Source organism: Hippichthys cyanospilos, chromosome 2 (genome assembly GCF_059441005.1).
Source record: "Hippichthys cyanospilos isolate Australia breed blue-spotted pipefish chromosome 2, RoL_Hcya_1.0, whole genome shotgun sequence".
NCBI classification, from domain to species: Eukaryota; Metazoa; Chordata; class Actinopteri; order Syngnathiformes; family Syngnathidae; genus Hippichthys; species Hippichthys cyanospilos.
This window is the reverse complement of record NC_142370.1, coordinates 34,271,433-34,288,005: the sequence shown is the minus strand read 5'-3', so window position 1 is coordinate 34,288,005 and position 16,573 is coordinate 34,271,433. Positions and strand designations below refer to the sequence as shown.

The 16,573-nt window shown below is 41.7% G+C and overlaps 1 protein-coding gene across 5 annotated transcripts in view; it reads left to right on the top strand.

Annotated features, from left to right (window-relative positions):
- agrn (agrin) overlaps positions 1-16,573 on the top strand; it is a 294,106-nt gene that overhangs the window by 173,670 nt on the left and 103,863 nt on the right. For all 5 annotated transcript variants that reach the window (XM_088403131.1, XM_088403140.1, XM_088403158.1 and 2 more), the window contains 3 exons: positions 4,414-4,635; positions 12,589-12,786; positions 13,781-13,981. In XM_088403131.1, coding sequence (XP_088259257.1) covers positions 4,414-4,635; positions 12,589-12,786; positions 13,781-13,981 — 621 coding nt within the window. The remainder of the gene's footprint in view (positions 1-4,413; positions 4,636-12,588; positions 12,787-13,780; positions 13,982-16,573) is intronic.

Here is a 16,573-nt window from a genome sequence, read left to right as displayed (position 1 = left end):
TTTCCATCAGCGTCAACATGGGACAACAACAACGCCTCGGCTGAAGTAGCAAAGTATATAACCGTGCAGATGTTCCCATTCAGCTGTCACGTTACCCTCGCTTTCATGAATAAATAACTTAGCTGCTTTGGTTCATTCTGTGACAGAAACACAGATACATGCATGAGGCGCTGGAGTTAAGGCTTTGAGAGGGAAAAAATTAAGAATCCCATCCCACAGGACCACGTCCAGCACATCCAAACAGCTTCTACCGAGGGGAAAAAAAAGAAATAAATCTTCAGTTTCTTTTGTGTGCAGCGCCAATTTTTACACTCGGGGAGAGCCGTCTCGCTTTATTTTCTTTTTTTTCTGTCCTTAACATGCTCTCCCATTAATAAATCAGGCGGAAATTTTGCCCTCAGGAAGAAGTGTGTGATAAAAACAGTTTGGGATAGAAATACTTTTATCTTCTCTTTTTTTTTTTACATGTGTGCAACGGAGACAACGGCGTTATCGCAGGCTGCGCTCGCTCGCTCGCGACTTTGGCTGGTGAACTTTTGCACGGGCCCAAGTTAAGCTTAAGCTTGCACGCTTTTGAAACGGGTTCGCACAGGAGTCATTTGTATTCCAGGCTAGCCTGAATTCAACTTGTGCTATAAACAGCTTACGTGTTTATGTGCAGCGCTCTGGTGTCTCTCAAGGACATCCAAAATAAACTCAGAAAGCCCAAAAGAATTTCAGTCAGTGTACTGTGGCATTTTAACTAATGATTAACACTTTGTTAGATTTACATTTCTCACAGGATATCAAAAATTTACAAATTACATTCATCGCGTGACGACTATTTTCCCCCAAGTAAACCAAATAATTTGTCCTTTTTCCTCATTTACCATTTTTCTTGCAGAATCCCAGTGAATTCTCAGGACTAGAAACTCTGAGGAGATCAACGATAATTTCATTGCGTTTTTAAAACGTCCTTGAAAAATTGTTGAAAATCTTTTCGTCCCATTGACGGCCATAGATGTCAAAGATCTATTTTTACTGGTCTGGCGGTGAAAAAGTTACGGACTGTGCGTTGATCCGTCCCTGACACAGATGCCCGTTTTTCCAGCAAGCCACTAAAATGAAAATAAAACTTATAGAAACGCTAAACTAAGCATAACAGAGCGGTATCTTAAGTCCGTTGTATTCATCCGTTGAAATCGTCAGAGGTGAGCAGTTTGTTAGCAACGGATTCTCTGTTTCGATGACTGGTATTTTTGTGACTTTGACATCGTTAAACCAAGCAGTAAGCTAACCGTGGCTATTTTGTAGGCAATCATATGAGTCTTAAATCGCCAGAGGTGAGCAGTTTGTTACCAACGGATTCTCTGTTTCGATGACTGGTATTTTTGTGACTTTGACGTCGTTAAACCAAGCAGCAAGCTAACCGTGGCTATTTTGTAGGCAATTATCTGAGCCTCAGCGAAAGCGCAGTCATAAGTTGGATGATGGAATGATAGACCCGAGGCAGAAGTGCAGTTATTAGGTGTCCTTGTGATGATGACTTCATGAAAGTGTAAGAGCAGTTTTTAGTTGAAAGACGGAACGATGGACCCAAGACACAGGTGCAGTTATTAGGTATGCTTGTGGTGATGATGTAACTTGGACGAAAGTGCGGTTAATAGTTGTATCTGGGAGCAACGAACCCCAAGCGGATGCGCGGTTTATAAGTGCGCTTGTGGAGATGATGCAACCAAGGCAGATGTGTGGTTATTCGTTGTATGACTGACCGACAAACCCAAGACAGAACTAATATTTAGGTGGTTGACGGAGCGACAGATCCAAGGCAGAAGTGCCACGGCGTGCTTGTGACGTAACAAAGGTGGCAGTGCAGTTTTAATTGAAAAACGGAATGACGGACCCAAAGCGGAAGTGAAGTTATCAGGTGTACTTTTGACGATGACTTAACGAAGACGAAAGAGCGGTTATTAGTCGGATGACGTAGCGATGAACCCAAGGCAGAAGTGAAGTTATGAGGTGTGCTTTTGACGATGACTTAACAAAGACGAAAGAGCGGTTATTAGTCGGATGACAGAGCGACAAATTCAAGGCGTAAGTTCCGTTATCAGGGGTACTTTTGACGATGACTTAACGAAGACGAAAGAGCGGTTATTAGTCGGATGACGTAGCGATGAACCCAAGGCGAAAGTTCAGTTATGAGGTGTAGTTTTGACGATGACTTAACAAATACGTAAGAGCGGTTATTAGTCGGATGACGGAGCGACGAATTCAAGGCGTAAGTTCCGTTATCAGGGGTACTTTTGATGATGACGTACCAAAGACAAAAGAGCGGTTATTAGTCATATGACGTAGCGACGAACCCAAGGCAGAAGTGTCGTTATCAGGGGTACTTTTGAAGATGACTTAACAAAGACGAAAGAGCGGTTATTAGTCGGATGACGTAGCAATGAACCCAAGGCAAAAGTTCAGTTATGAGGTGTAGTTTTGACGTTGACTTAACAAAGACGTAAGAGCGGTTATTAGTCGGATGACGGAGCGACGAACGCTAGGCGGAAGTGAAGTTATTAGGTGTGCTTTTGACGATGACTTAACAAAGACGAAAGAGCGGTTATTAGTCGGATGACGGAGCGACAAATTCAAGGCATAAGTTCCGTTATCAGGGGTACTTTTGACAATGACTTAACAAAGACGAAAGAGCGGTTATCAGTCGGATGACGGAGCGACGAACGCTAGGCAGAAGTGAAGTTATTAGGTGTGCTTTTGACGATGACTTAACAAAGACGAAAGAGCGGTTATTAGTCGGATGACGGAGCGACGAATTCAAGGCGTAAGTTCCGTTATCAGGGGTACTTTTGATGATGACGTACCAAAGACATAAGAGCGGTTATTAGTCGTATGACGGAGCGATGAACCCAAGGCGAAAGTTCAGTTATGAGGTGTAGTTTTGACGATGACTTAACAAAGTCAAAAGAGCGGTTATTAGTCGGAAGACGGAGCGACAAATTCAAGGCGTAAGTTCCGTTATCAGGGGTACTTTTGATGATGACGTACCAAAGACAAATGAGCGGTTATTAGTCGTATGACGGAGCGATGAACCCAAGGCAGTGGTGCAGTTTTTATTTGAAAAATGGAATGACTGATCCAAAGCCTAAGTGCAGCTTTTAGGTTGATCGCGGTGCAACGGACCGACAATTATAACTTCGATCAACTATAAAGAAAATTCAGACCAACGGAGACGGAAGGATATCCTGGTTGAATGTAAATGACGGACCAATAAAAATGTAAAACGGACCAGCGCATATACACAACTTCAAATGCAGCATTAATCAATCGTAGGACTCCCAAGTATGCTCATGCTCAATCATCTATTGGACTACAGACAGCCTCCCGCCGCCCCTTCGAACAAAATCACCAAAGAAGAACTCGAACAGAAAATGAAGACTTGAGTCGCTCTGGCTTCACAGACAATTTTTCATCCAGATTTATTTGCCACTCTGACCCGTAGACGCCCCACGTTCGGCAGAGAGCTCCATCCCTCAATGCCGAAGGCTCCGATGAAAGTGGCCTCTCGCGTACTCATTCATAATGCGGGAGCGCGCCTGCCGTCCGACCTCAATCTAATACTTCCATTGACTCGTAAGTTTTGAAAGAATTGATTGAGTCGGGGCGGCAGCCTCCGATCAAACGACCATTCGGGTTTCCTGCTCCCCCGATCAACCGGGGTCGCGTCCGCCCCGCCCACGCCCATCTTCTGAGAGCTGTCGGCGCAGAATCCAGTCTTCATTTTAATGAAGCCGCGCCGGAGCGTAAGCGGCGAGAGACTGGAGCCGACACCTCTCTGTGATGTTCACATTTCATATCTGCCTCTGCCCAGGAGCTTGCCGTTTTTAAATTATTAAGCGCCAGTCTCTTTCTTCTTTCTTTTCCTCGTTATTAATTTTTTGGTATTATTTCTGACCGTTCTCTATATGTTTTACTGTCTTTGGTTGAAGCGGCGGCTCGTGCTGAGATGCAAATGGCGGCCTTTGAAGGGGCACGCAGGGAATGTCAATTAATCCCGACGTTTTACTTGGTACCCCGGCCATTGTTCGGAAGCTTTTTCATCTCCGCCGTGCCACAGGGCAGCTTTTTTTTTCTGTGTCTTGGCTTTTCTCGGTGCCGCCGGTTGGAGTAGAATCCTCAAAGAGTCAGGGTACATAGTCGGGAAACAATTGACAGGAAGGTGAGGCGTCACAGGAAATGGCGCGGTATCGGCTGATTATATTTCCTCCCCCGACTTCGAAATTCGTTTTGAAGTTCTCAATGTCAACGTACTCCAAATTTGGCCGATTCGAAGCCGAGACTATTCTCCAACCTCCGTCCAAAATCACCAATCCCCCCTCCGATATTGTCGGGTTCTAATTTTTTGTCTTTTGGGTTATTGGTCTTCAGATCTGGACACGCCGAGCCCCTGCTTGGATAAGGCGTGCCACCACGGCGCAGTTTGCGTGGTGAAAAACGAGGAGCCGGTGTGCGAATGCCCGGAGGCCTGCCCCCAAACGTCGGACCCGGTGTGCGGTTCTGACGGCGGCAGTTACGGCAGCCCCTGCGAGATGCGAGCCATGGGCTGCGCCCTGCAAAAAAACATTCACATCAAGCATAAAGGACCTTGCGGTGAGTGCCCGCTTCTTACCGCGAAATACGGACGCTCCTACACGTTACGTACCTGATGGCTGTTATTGAGTTCCTGAATTTGGAGAAAAAAAAACAAAAAACAAACGCCAGTCAGAATCAGAATTTGGGAATTCATCCAAGAACAAGCTCTTTAAGCTCTCGACTTTGATTTCCCGGCAGCCAAAAGTTTAAAGTTGTAATCGACCCCATGCTCGCCATTAATACATGAACGTGCCAACACTTTAAACTCGTTTTTCTCCTTTGGGAATTCAACTTGGCAGCATTCAAATTTCTGTAACTGTCAGTTTTTGAGCTATCTCCGCGTATTGTGTTTCATTTTAAAGAGATTAAGGTAAATAATTAGATTATAACAATAGCTCCATTTTCATTTTTGGAGGCATAAGCCTGGTTTTGTGAAAACACATGACGTAATCCACGCATCCTCATAGATTCGTAAAAATCCGTCTTTGGCATTGAATGAGTTAATTGTGACATTTACGGGATTTCTCTGAGTACAAGTCGACCTCTCTTTTTTTTTTAAATTGCAATTTGGGTGAACTTTATAAAAACACGATTATAAGACTTTAGCGGTTCCATAGATCATGGCAGTTCAAAGAAAACATTAGATTGAGGCCGTTTTTCATTTATAAGGAATCAATTGTAAATTTCCAAAACTTGCAAATGAATATGTTCTTAATGACCACATGGATATTTTAAATATAATCATTGGTCTATTTATCATGAAATTGTATTACATGGGAGGTGGCACTTCTCCGTAGGCGGCCATGTTTGTTATAGCTATGGTAAATGCGGCACCCGCAGCACCTCCTGCTGGCCGTAATGAACAACGCTCAAAATCTTACACACTGTCCCTTTAAAGAAAAACGTCTTTGATGAGAATTGCATGATTTTTTTTCTTGTTACGACTATTTTAAGAGATGAGAATTCCCATCCACGGCACTGAAGAGTTAAAAAAAACCTTTAAATTATTACTTGTCTGATTTAATACTTATGTTCAAATTAAAATGGATGAAAATTTGATTTTTTTTAAACCGAAACATCAACACAGAGTATTTCCTCTGATGGTGTTGCATCACAACTCACTTTTTCAAATGCATTCTGAAATATAAGCCCCACGTCCTCTAATGTAGGTCAAAGCCTCCACTCTCAGCCTTTCCCGCAACCCAATTCCCACCCTGACCTTTAAGTGCGCCGTTGCACTTTAGTCCCAATCAAAGAGGACACGGATCGCACTCGTGCGTAATTGGCTACATGAGTCACTTGGCATTATCTGACTGTGTCTGCGCATCAGCTAATCATTAGCACGCCGGGGACAATGGCGCTTCGAGTAGAACAAATATCTACGGATCCACTTTGCAGACACGCAGTCCCGAGAAGAGATTTACAGCTTGTTAAAGCCACTCAGCGAATACTCTCGATGCCATCTTGGCAGGCCAATTATCCCGCGGGCGCCATCGGTGATTGAGTATTTTCTTTCTTTGGCTTTTTTCTCGTCCTTTTACTTACACGCGCGCGCGTACGGCGAGCGAAAGTACGGCGCCGCCCTCCCCTCCGGCTCCCCTCGCTCGATATCCCGTTGGCGGCATTTTACCGTGATGGATTTTTGCCGTGCATATTTTGAAAGGAATATTTCAGGGAATAAGGCCGGTCGGAGTGATCCATACTTCTGGATTATGCTCATTTTTCAGGTGCGGGATGGCCTTAGGTTTGGACGCGCTTTGTTCGCCCGCCCGACCGCTTGTTTTGCGACATAAAAGACAGATTTGAGTTTGGCCCCTCTCGGAGTAAATAGAGGATTCTTTTGCTGATGTCTAACATGGATTACTGCCTGGGTAGAGTTGCTCATATTCCATCGACGGCGCTCTATTATTAAAACGCGTTTCTCTGGTATCGTGGCAACAAGAAGTGAAAAGCCTCTCTGATAGGCTGACAGGTCGACACAAATGGCGCGGCCCCAACAGGTAAATAGTATGCGTCTGCACGCCAATGGATGATTGGATAATTATTTATCAGACAGAGCGAAGGCCCCGGGAGAAATCCATTCCAGCGGTTAGTTGATTTTTTTTGCTTTTTGGCCGTCAAAAATGCCGCGCCGTTGGCCGGCCAGGAATTAGCCATCTGTGATCGTGCGAGTTTATTTTTGGGCCGTTTGCACAGCTTCGTTCGGCACAATTGCAAATTATTCCCTGTAATCCTCGCTAATTATTTCAGGCTATTTCCTCTGCAAACTGTGTTTATGAGGCAGAAAGGGAGGAGCCGTATTAAATGGACGCTGCCATTTTCATACAACCCTGAACCAGTTCATATACATATATATATATATGTATATTTTTTTTTTAGAGAGAGAGAGAGAGAGAGAGAGAGCACGCTGGATGAACGGCCCATTTTAAAATGTTTTTTGTATATCGGGTGCACCTAACCTTAACCCTAACCCTGCATCAAATGGTGCATAGAATAGAAGCTTCAGTAGTGGCTGGGGTTGCGTTATGGATCCACTAGATGGAGCTGCACCGAAGGGAATGTCAACAAAACGATCTGATATATCAGTCAAAATGTATTAATAGAGATTCAGAAAAAAAACAATGGGGAAAAAAAATATCTCTTGATGATGTTAAAAGACCAAGTCCAAGATGAGTCAAAGGTTTCAAAGAATATAATTATCACTCAATTAAAAATGACACTTGATTAATTTTTTTATTTCATCAAAACCCTTAAAGTATATTGTTTTATCGATTTAAAACCAGTGTCTGAAATTGAACTTTCTTTTGCAAAATATACATTGAAAGTGCTTCAAAATTGGAGCCCATACAGCATATCAAATCTTCAAACTGTTACAAAAGCAGTAATTGTAAAAAATACTTTTATACCGAAAATTCAGTGATAAAAATGTAAGGATTACATGACAATTTTTGGCCCCCAAAAATTGAAAACTCACTTTTCATGCACTGTATAAGGCGCACAGGATTATACGGCACACTATATATATATATATATATATATATATATATGGTTTTATGCAGCCTGCTTCATACGTGTACACGTGGGACTCCAATATGATTGTATTTCCACCCCCAAGGGCGGTAAAATAAATAAATAAAAGCGCGGGTTATTGGTTTGACTGGGGTGCAACCCGATAGCAATATGAGTGACATTCGTTATTATTCTTAAGATTTCGACTCCCCGTTCCCAGCCGCCCCCTTAAATCTACTCCCCTGTGGCATTTTTAGCGGCGGGCGACCTCGTCACCTTGTCCCGGCGGGCTAGGACAGGCGCGCTCGGTTAATAGACGCCTCGGCTGGATATAACAGTCACCTTAGGAACGGGCTCCTTCCAACGGCTTTTGCCCAACAAATTGAGTCGCGGCGCCCGAATGATGTGAGAATAGGAAAAAATAACAACCGGCGCCACGCCGGATTTTTTTTCTCCTCTCCCGCTGCTTTTAAAAATGACGCACGCAGGAAAGTGCGGTATATTTGTCGCAGCAACGCCGTGAGGAAATATGCCGAGGGATAAATAATGAAGAGGAGCGAACCGCAGAGAATCCGAGCGATGTTTTTATTTGTTAATAAGTATGGGTCAGGCAAAATATTGACAGGGGGCTCGGTCTACCCGTCGTTGTGGCGTTTACGTTTCCCTTGTGCGGACCGCGATTAGCAATTTTAATTATGTTGATCATTTTATTTCAAATACGTGTCTTTAGTGTACAAGGAAAAACAATAAAATACTGTCAAATACTTCGACCAGGTATTAAAAAATTATGCACTTGAGATAATAATAATAATAATAATTATTATTATTATATATATATATATATATATATATATATATATATATATATATATATATATATATATATATAAATATTAAAAAATATGCACTTGAGATAATAATTTTATAAATATATATATATATATATATATATATATATATATATATATATATTAAACCACAATTATTAATTTGTGAGATGGAGTTGTTGAATCTCTATTTTTGTCAAACAATCTGGGCATATAATCGATTATAATCCAAGAAATAAAGCCATAAAACATTTGTACAAAACATAAAACATACAAAACAATCATACAATCAATTTGATTGTATGATTTTTCTTTTTTAAATCCTTAAGACAAAAAGACAAAAATAATGAATTCTGATTTAAAACAAGTTATGGCATCAACTAAACATTCATAGCTTGCGCATAACTTGCTTCAAGTATCAATTTAGCAATTTTTTGGCAAAAAAAAAAAGTTACCTTAATATTTTGTTGATTTTTCTGACATTTTTTCTTGTGCATTTAACACATTTAAAAAAAAAATGTTGACTGACAATGTCATCACCTGTGCTCAAGCCTTGGGTAACGGCCAATCATGGCTCACCTCCTGGTCATGTGACCTTCATTCGATGAATCATCAGTGATTGGTCATTACCTGAGGCTTCAGCACACGTGATACCCTAAATACTTCCGTTTACAAAATATTCACTTGAAGAGTAAAAATTCTGACAAATTTTTGCCTGTAAATATGAGAAAAACATCAATATACGAGGAATAACTTGCATGCCCCTGAAGAAAACTTGAAATTCCCACACACATTAAACGCGCCATACCGCTGCAGCAGTATCTTGTCCTCCCATTGGTCCAAATCCCTCACATTCAATGTCCTGCTCTCCTATTGGCTGCGCTGTACTGTACAACTTGCTAGTGTACAATATTTTCATAGTCGTCCATTCGGATGAATATTAGAGTTTCAAAGAGATTTTTATTTTTTTTATTTTAAGTTTAAACGAAACTAAAGTGAGTGTTTCCAGTCGTTTTTTCAAAGAAAGGTGAAAACGACGTGATCTGTCTGGCTTTTTCAGCAGTTGCTCTCTTCTGATTGCCTCTCTGTTATTTTTTTCTTTTCTATTTTATCTGAGGCGTGAGCTGTGGACACGTTTTCCCAAATTAGCGAAAAAAACAACACGCGGAAATAGGCCTGACAAGCAAGCGATCACGGTGAAAATACTGAAAAGGCGTCCGACTGCTCATCCCGTAAACGGTGGGCGCCCTTCAATCTGATGTGTTTGCCGCGCATTTCGGAGTGAGGATCAGTCCTGGTGGAGAGGCGGCTCAGGGCCAAAGCGCCTGATAAAAAGGCCAGCCCGCTATCGGGATACGCGCCCGATAACCCGCAACTCTCACCCACATCATTTCCTGATTCATGGCCACGCTCACCTACAAGTAGATATAACCGCAGCCATCTTGAATTTCAATGTATGTGATGCGTGATCACAAAATCAGGTTTATGTCCCCGAAAACCAAGGTAGTGATAGATTCTAATTTTACACTTGTCGTATTTCTCCGCGTACAAGTCCGTTTTTTTTCCCGCCCATATTGGGGAGGTCGACTTATTCCCGCATAAGCCACATTTTTCTACCTATATGTTTTTGAATCACATTATTTTGGATGATGAAGTCATATCATGTCATTTACAAGATCTTAAATGATTATATATATTTACAGTGGGCCCCCGTGTTACGAGATGAATCCGTTCCGCGTTTGGGCTGGTAAGACGTATTCACCGTATGGCGGGCGATCCAAACCTATGTTAAATAGCTAATGCGTTTGGAACCCCAGGTAAACACATCAACATTGTACATACATATTCAAAATTGGTACCAAAATAGTATAGTAAGCGCTACGTATATATAATATACATGTATACAATCAGAAAACATCATCACGAAAAAATACAGAAAGGATACCTTTGAGTGCCGCTTGTTATGCCCAAAGTCCCTAGTAAGGTTAGCCTAGGCTAGGCTAGCTTCGTATTTCTTGGTTATCCCCAGTTTCGTTTCCATATAAATCATCTTCTCTCTTTAACATCACTAGTAATCTTGGGACAACATGGCTAACCCTTTCAACTTTCAAAATTAAGCAGTAAAATGCACTAGAAATATGTTTTTGTAACCACTCACGATCGAACAAAGCTTTACCGATCCGCCGTTTTGAAACGAGTGAGGCCGACCGATAACAGACCGGCATCTCCGAGAGGAGACGCTGACCAATTCCCTTTAGTTTAGCACCATCTAGTGGATGGATAACGCAACCGTAGCTGCTATTCTATGCGTCTTATAATGCGGTGCGCCTTATATATGAAACATTTTTAAAATAGACCCTTCATAGAAGGTGCCCTTTATAATCCGGTGCGTCTCATAGTGCGGAAAATACGGTAGCGTATCATTTGACCTTTATTAAAGTCGATGAAACACACACACACTCCGCGGCATGTCTCACAACTGTAAATTGCAACTTTCCTGTGTAATGTAAAAGCCATTAAAAAGGATTGCCTAAAATCTGATATATAGCAATTTGAAAGATGAATGCAATATCGCGAGGTTCACGGCACGCCGAAAAAGATTTCAGCCACTATTAAATGTTGCTTTAACGACGCAATAAGAAGAGTGTCATAATTGAAGCAGTCTCAGCAGCGCTCTCAAACTTGTTGGCGTAGATGTTCCAACAAAGAGTTTATTTCAGGACAATTTGTTCTGCTGCTTCTGGGCTTCTGAGTCCATGCAGGACAAGCCAATGGACGCATAAATAGTTGTTGTCAGCAGGAGCCAACTTCTGCGCGATCCCAAATTATTGTTTGACATCTTCATTTTCTCAGAAATGTAACATCTTAAAATAGAAACGGCATTTATGTATACCTTCCTCCGATTTTTTTTTTTTTTAACCACGGATACAGATCCTCAAAACGAGTGGCGATAATATCCAAGCACCCATCAAGATCAATAATTAGCTGTTTCAGGCTAACATCAAAAGGAGCCACCTGGCCACGGGTTTTTTTTTTTTTCTCTATGGACTGATTAATGGAATGGGTTTTGTTTGTTCTCAGAAATTACAAAACTTTTACCAGTTTGGTCTTATTATAGATGCCCAGGTAGTTCCAAGTGTCTTCATTGTTGCCAATCTTGCTTGAGGGAGTTCCCGGGCTTATCTTGTTCTTCCCTCCCTGTCCTTAGATCCCAATCGAAATAATATTATACCAGTGGGAAAAAAAAAATCGTATTTCTTTTATTTTTTGTAGTGTTGTCAAGCGAGTAAAAAATTCTATAACTAATAAGTCACCAAATATTTCATCATAGTGTTTTGATCATTTTTGGGTCATTTTCATGACCTTTGATATGTTTTCACCATCTGAGTAGAATTTCAGCTTCCTGGTGCTTTGGTTCAACAGTTTCCCTTTGATGTGAAGGTTTTCGATCATTTGAAGTCATTTTTTCCCACAATATTTTCATAGTATTATAGCCAATGGATGAACTACGGGGTTGTGACAGGTTAACCTTTGACATGTTATGTCATTTCACTCATGCGGGTGAAATTTCAGCTCCCTAGTGTCCTCTCTCAATGCCTTTGATGTGAAGATCAAAAGATTGGACCCCTTGTGCAATATTTCAACCATTTTTGGCTCCTTTTCTTCCACGTCATTCTGGCAGTATTTTAGCCAAGGGATGGCACACTTTTGGTAGTGTGATAATAATTTGCGGCAGTGCCATGCTGAACTTTGACATGTTGTCCCCATCTGGGTAAAATTTCAGCTTCTTAGTATCTTCTTTCAATGCCTTCCCTTTGTGAAATGCCTATAATGTGAACATCAAAAGATTGGACCCCTTGAGTAATATTTTGACAAATTTTTGGATCATTTTCTTCCACACCATTCTCGCATTATTTTAGCCAATCATGGCACACTCCTGCTAGCGTGAAAACTATGTGGTTGAGCCATGTTGAAATTTGACGCGTCGTCACCATCTGGGTGAAATTTCAGCTCCCTAGTGCTTTCTTCATGCTTTTCCTTTGATGTGAAATATCGTTGATGTCAAGCTCAACAGATTGGCCAAAAAACTGTACACTGAATTGCGATTTTTTTTTTTCTTTTTTTCCCTTTCTAGATGAGGCCTGTGGCAACTGCTCATTCGGGGCGATCTGCGACGCACAAAGCGGACAGTGTGTTTGCGCGACAGAGTGCGTGGAGTCCCACCAGCCCGTATGCGGGAGCGATGGCACCACCTACAACAGCGAGTGCGAGCTGCACGTGCGGGCCTGCAAAAAACAGATGGACCTGCGAGTGGTCAGCCAAGGAGAGTGCAGTAAGTAGCGTATGATTTTGTTTTTCATGTCATACCTCAAAATGGATTATGTATAATTTAGGGCTGGGCGATAGAGCCAAAAAATAAAATCCTGAGTTCAAAAAAGTCCATTGTGCGATTTTTCGCAGTAAAATGTTAACATTTTATCAATGATGCATTTGATGGCTAAATTACTTTTCTTTCATAGCTAAAATGTTTAAAAGATGAATTTTTCTGATGTCTGAGAACAACAAAAATACATCCCCTGTTTTTTCCCCCTATTTTTTTTTCCAAGTGTTAAGCTAAAAAACTATTAATGTTTTACAGCTAAAAATGCCAAAACCAAAGTACCTGGAAAAAAAGAAATCTTATTTTATCACAATGACACTTCACATGGCAAAAACAAATCATTTTCATAACTTTTACATGATCCTCTCCATTTTAGTAATGATAGAATAATATGTGAACAAGGATGGACTCTGACGTTGGTTCGGTCTGCTTGCTTCTTTTATTAATACTGTAACCTCTGCTAATATGAGCAAGGATGGACTCGGATGTTGGTTCGGTCCACTCACTTTTTTTTTTTGAAAATAATGTAACAACCGCTAATATGAGCTGCTGTTGTACAGCCAACTGGTGTCTTCCTGTTGCGGTAAATATTGTCAGTAAGAATACGGCCGATATAGAAATGCACATCTGTGCATCAAAACTCGGCTTATGCGGCTAACAGATTAATTTTAAATTACCCTTATTAGGACGCACCCATACTTTTGGCCTTCAGTTTTTTTTTTGTTTTTTTTTTTGACGGGGGGTGCCTTATATTTAGAGAATTACGGTCGTTAATTTGTCAAATTTTCCATTTTTAATTCAAAATAACTCGTTGCCCAGCCCAGATTGAAAAACAAAAATGTATTCAAGATTTTTCGTATGCTGTGGAACATCATTAATAGCAATTTTTTTCAGACACAACGCATCCTCGTCTTTTATTGACGTATTTATTATGTATACTTTCTAGAAAATTGCGGCAGCACGGTGTGTGCCTGGGGCGCCCGCTGCGTCCAGAGTAAATGCGAATGCCCGGCGTGTTCGGGCGAAGCCTTCTCCCCGGTGTGCGGGAGCGACGGCACCACCTATGAGAACGAATGCGAACTGCGCCTGTCCTCGTGCGTGCAGAGGAAGCCGGTGGAAGTGGCCAAGGCGGGCAGCTGCGATGAAGGTAGGAAATGGACTTTGAAATGGCGTCATTATGTTAACCGAGCGCCCGTTGAAGTTGTGTAATCATCGTAATCAGCTGACCCGATGTACAGTATTCATTCAGCTGTGCCTTTTTCGCTAATGGGCTGGCGTGCCACCCGCCGCATGCTAATGAAGTGGAGTAGAGAGAATGAGCTGGAACTGCGTGTCCATAAATAAAGCCCATCGTGGGGAATGGCAATTAATTCCCTGCTGATTAAAGGTGGGGCAGTCGGACGTTTATAAATGATTTGGTCTCGCGCCGTTTTTGGTGGGAATTCCGAGCAGGTGCTCCGCTTTGCCGGGCGCGCTTATACGGAATTGATACTTAATTGCGCCGCTTATCCGTTGTGCGCTATTTTGGACATTTTTGAGTCATTATCTTCCTATTTTCTTACATGTTATTTTCACGCCTCCTAGTGTGTTAACTAAGCGGTCTTGTGGGTGAAATTTCAGCTCCCTGGTCTCTTCCTTCAATACTTTTTCTTTGATGTGAAACGCCTATGTAGTCAAGATCAAAAGATTGCACAAAAGACCGCGCAAGGGGTATTGTGAATACCTTAGGGACTCTCATAATTTTGTTTCAAATTTGCAATGCCCGCCTGGAGAGGTTTTACAGTTGATTCATTTGTGTTTTGTTTAGCTTGATCCTTGTTTTTGCGCCGCCTCTGGCCATTTTTGATATTGCATTCCATCATGAGGAAAGATGGTGTGTTTTCTATTGAGAACAGTTACTGGCGGTAACATACGCGTTGTTCTGCCTCTGTGAAATCTGGCCCAACAGTGTCTATAAGTTGTACTTTTTTTGTAAGAACGTTGTCATTTAGGATAATATGCCCTTTTTTTTTTTTTTTGACCCAAGAACTTGAGACTATGGATAACATGCTAGCTAATGAGGTTACTGTCGGTAACATAAGCGTTGTTCCGTCTCTGTGAAATCTGGCCCAAAAGTGTCTATAAGTTGTACTTTCTTTGTAAGAACGTTGTCATTTAGTATTATATGCCCAAAATGTGTTTGTTTTTTTTGTTGACCCAAGAACTTGAGACTATGGATAACATGCTAGCTAATGAGAACAGTTATTGTTGGTAACATATAGGTTTTTCCGTCTCTGTTAAATCTGGCCCAAAAGTGTCTGTAAATTGTACTTTCTTTGTAAGAACGTTGTCGTTAAGGATAATATGCCCAAAATTAGTTTTTTTGTGTTGACCCAAGAACTTGAGACTATGGATAACATGCTAGCTAGTGTTAGTTTTTATCTTCAGCATGTTATATAGTGCATGTTAAGCCCGTTAGCATTTTTTGTTTGTGGCGGGAATCTCTCTTTGGTATATGTTAGTATATGCAAAGGTTTTGCATTGAAAAGTACTCATTCGCATCGAATTAACATTACGCGTTAAAATAAATAGCATTTGTAATTCAGTTATACGATCGATTGAATCAATGCAACTTAGATACGTTTTTGCGTAGACTATGCCGAAATGAAGCGGGCCCTTATTTCTAATTCCTGTGAAAAACGCTGGTGAGCAGTTACACCTTCGAGTTCTTGGGCCTGTAGCTCATTCTGTCGTCGTCGCGTAGCGTTCAATGAGGTAGATCTAATTCGGTGCGCAAATCATATCTGGAGCGGCGCTGACATAGCCAGGCGGCGAGATCACATTCCCTTCCTCGAGCGCGACTCTGCGGGGAGCGCCGAGCTGTCCTCTGGCTGTCACGCAGACGGCGGCGCGCCGTTCCCCTCGTGGCTTGCGGGTGATCACAGCAAGCAGGCAACGTGTGAAGGGGAGCAGATTACTCCTGCCAGCGGGAGGCTTGGGTGCTAGCTGCAGAGAAGAAAAGAGGGGGCAGGTGGAGGACGGTGCAAATAGACATGAGATGAATCCACTTCCATTTCTACAGCGTGCCGGGGTCTTTCTTTTCTTACCTTTTTTTTTTTACCTCCCTTCGCTCTTTCCCCGACACCCTTCGTTGCCGTTGTCTAGCTAACTGCCTTCAGGCGACTTGTGATGCCAAAGCCTCTTGTGGTAGATTTAAAGGGGCCCTACCTTGACGAATTTGAGGTATTTTAGAAGTTATAACCATTCTACAATGTTGATTTGTCACCCTTAACACTCCCAAAGTGTTATTGTCCTTCATTAATGCATTTGTAAGTGTTATTCTACGCTCTCACACCGGCCCAGCCCGAGCAGGTAAACGTGACTTGATGAAAAATTGTGACGGAAGAAATTCATACCTCCTTTCACCGCTCCCGTAATGCCAGTGCAAGAGTAAATACACACCAACCTTATCCACGTTTTTAGTTTGATTTTGATTCTGGAATTGAGGAGAGATGATGCACCGCCTCTTCCAAGTAAACAACAACATATCGAGGCACCTTTAATTCTGGGGTCAAATTTTGGTGTTTTGCACATTACCGTGTTTAAAATGCAGCAACACTTTGGCAACAATGTAAAAAAAAAAACAGTAGCAAAACATATATTTAATTATGGGAAATGTAAAACAATCGTTGTCTAAGTAGGTCCAGTTGTTTATTTGTCACCTTTCATCATTTTTTTGCATTCGTCATTTTTGTTATAT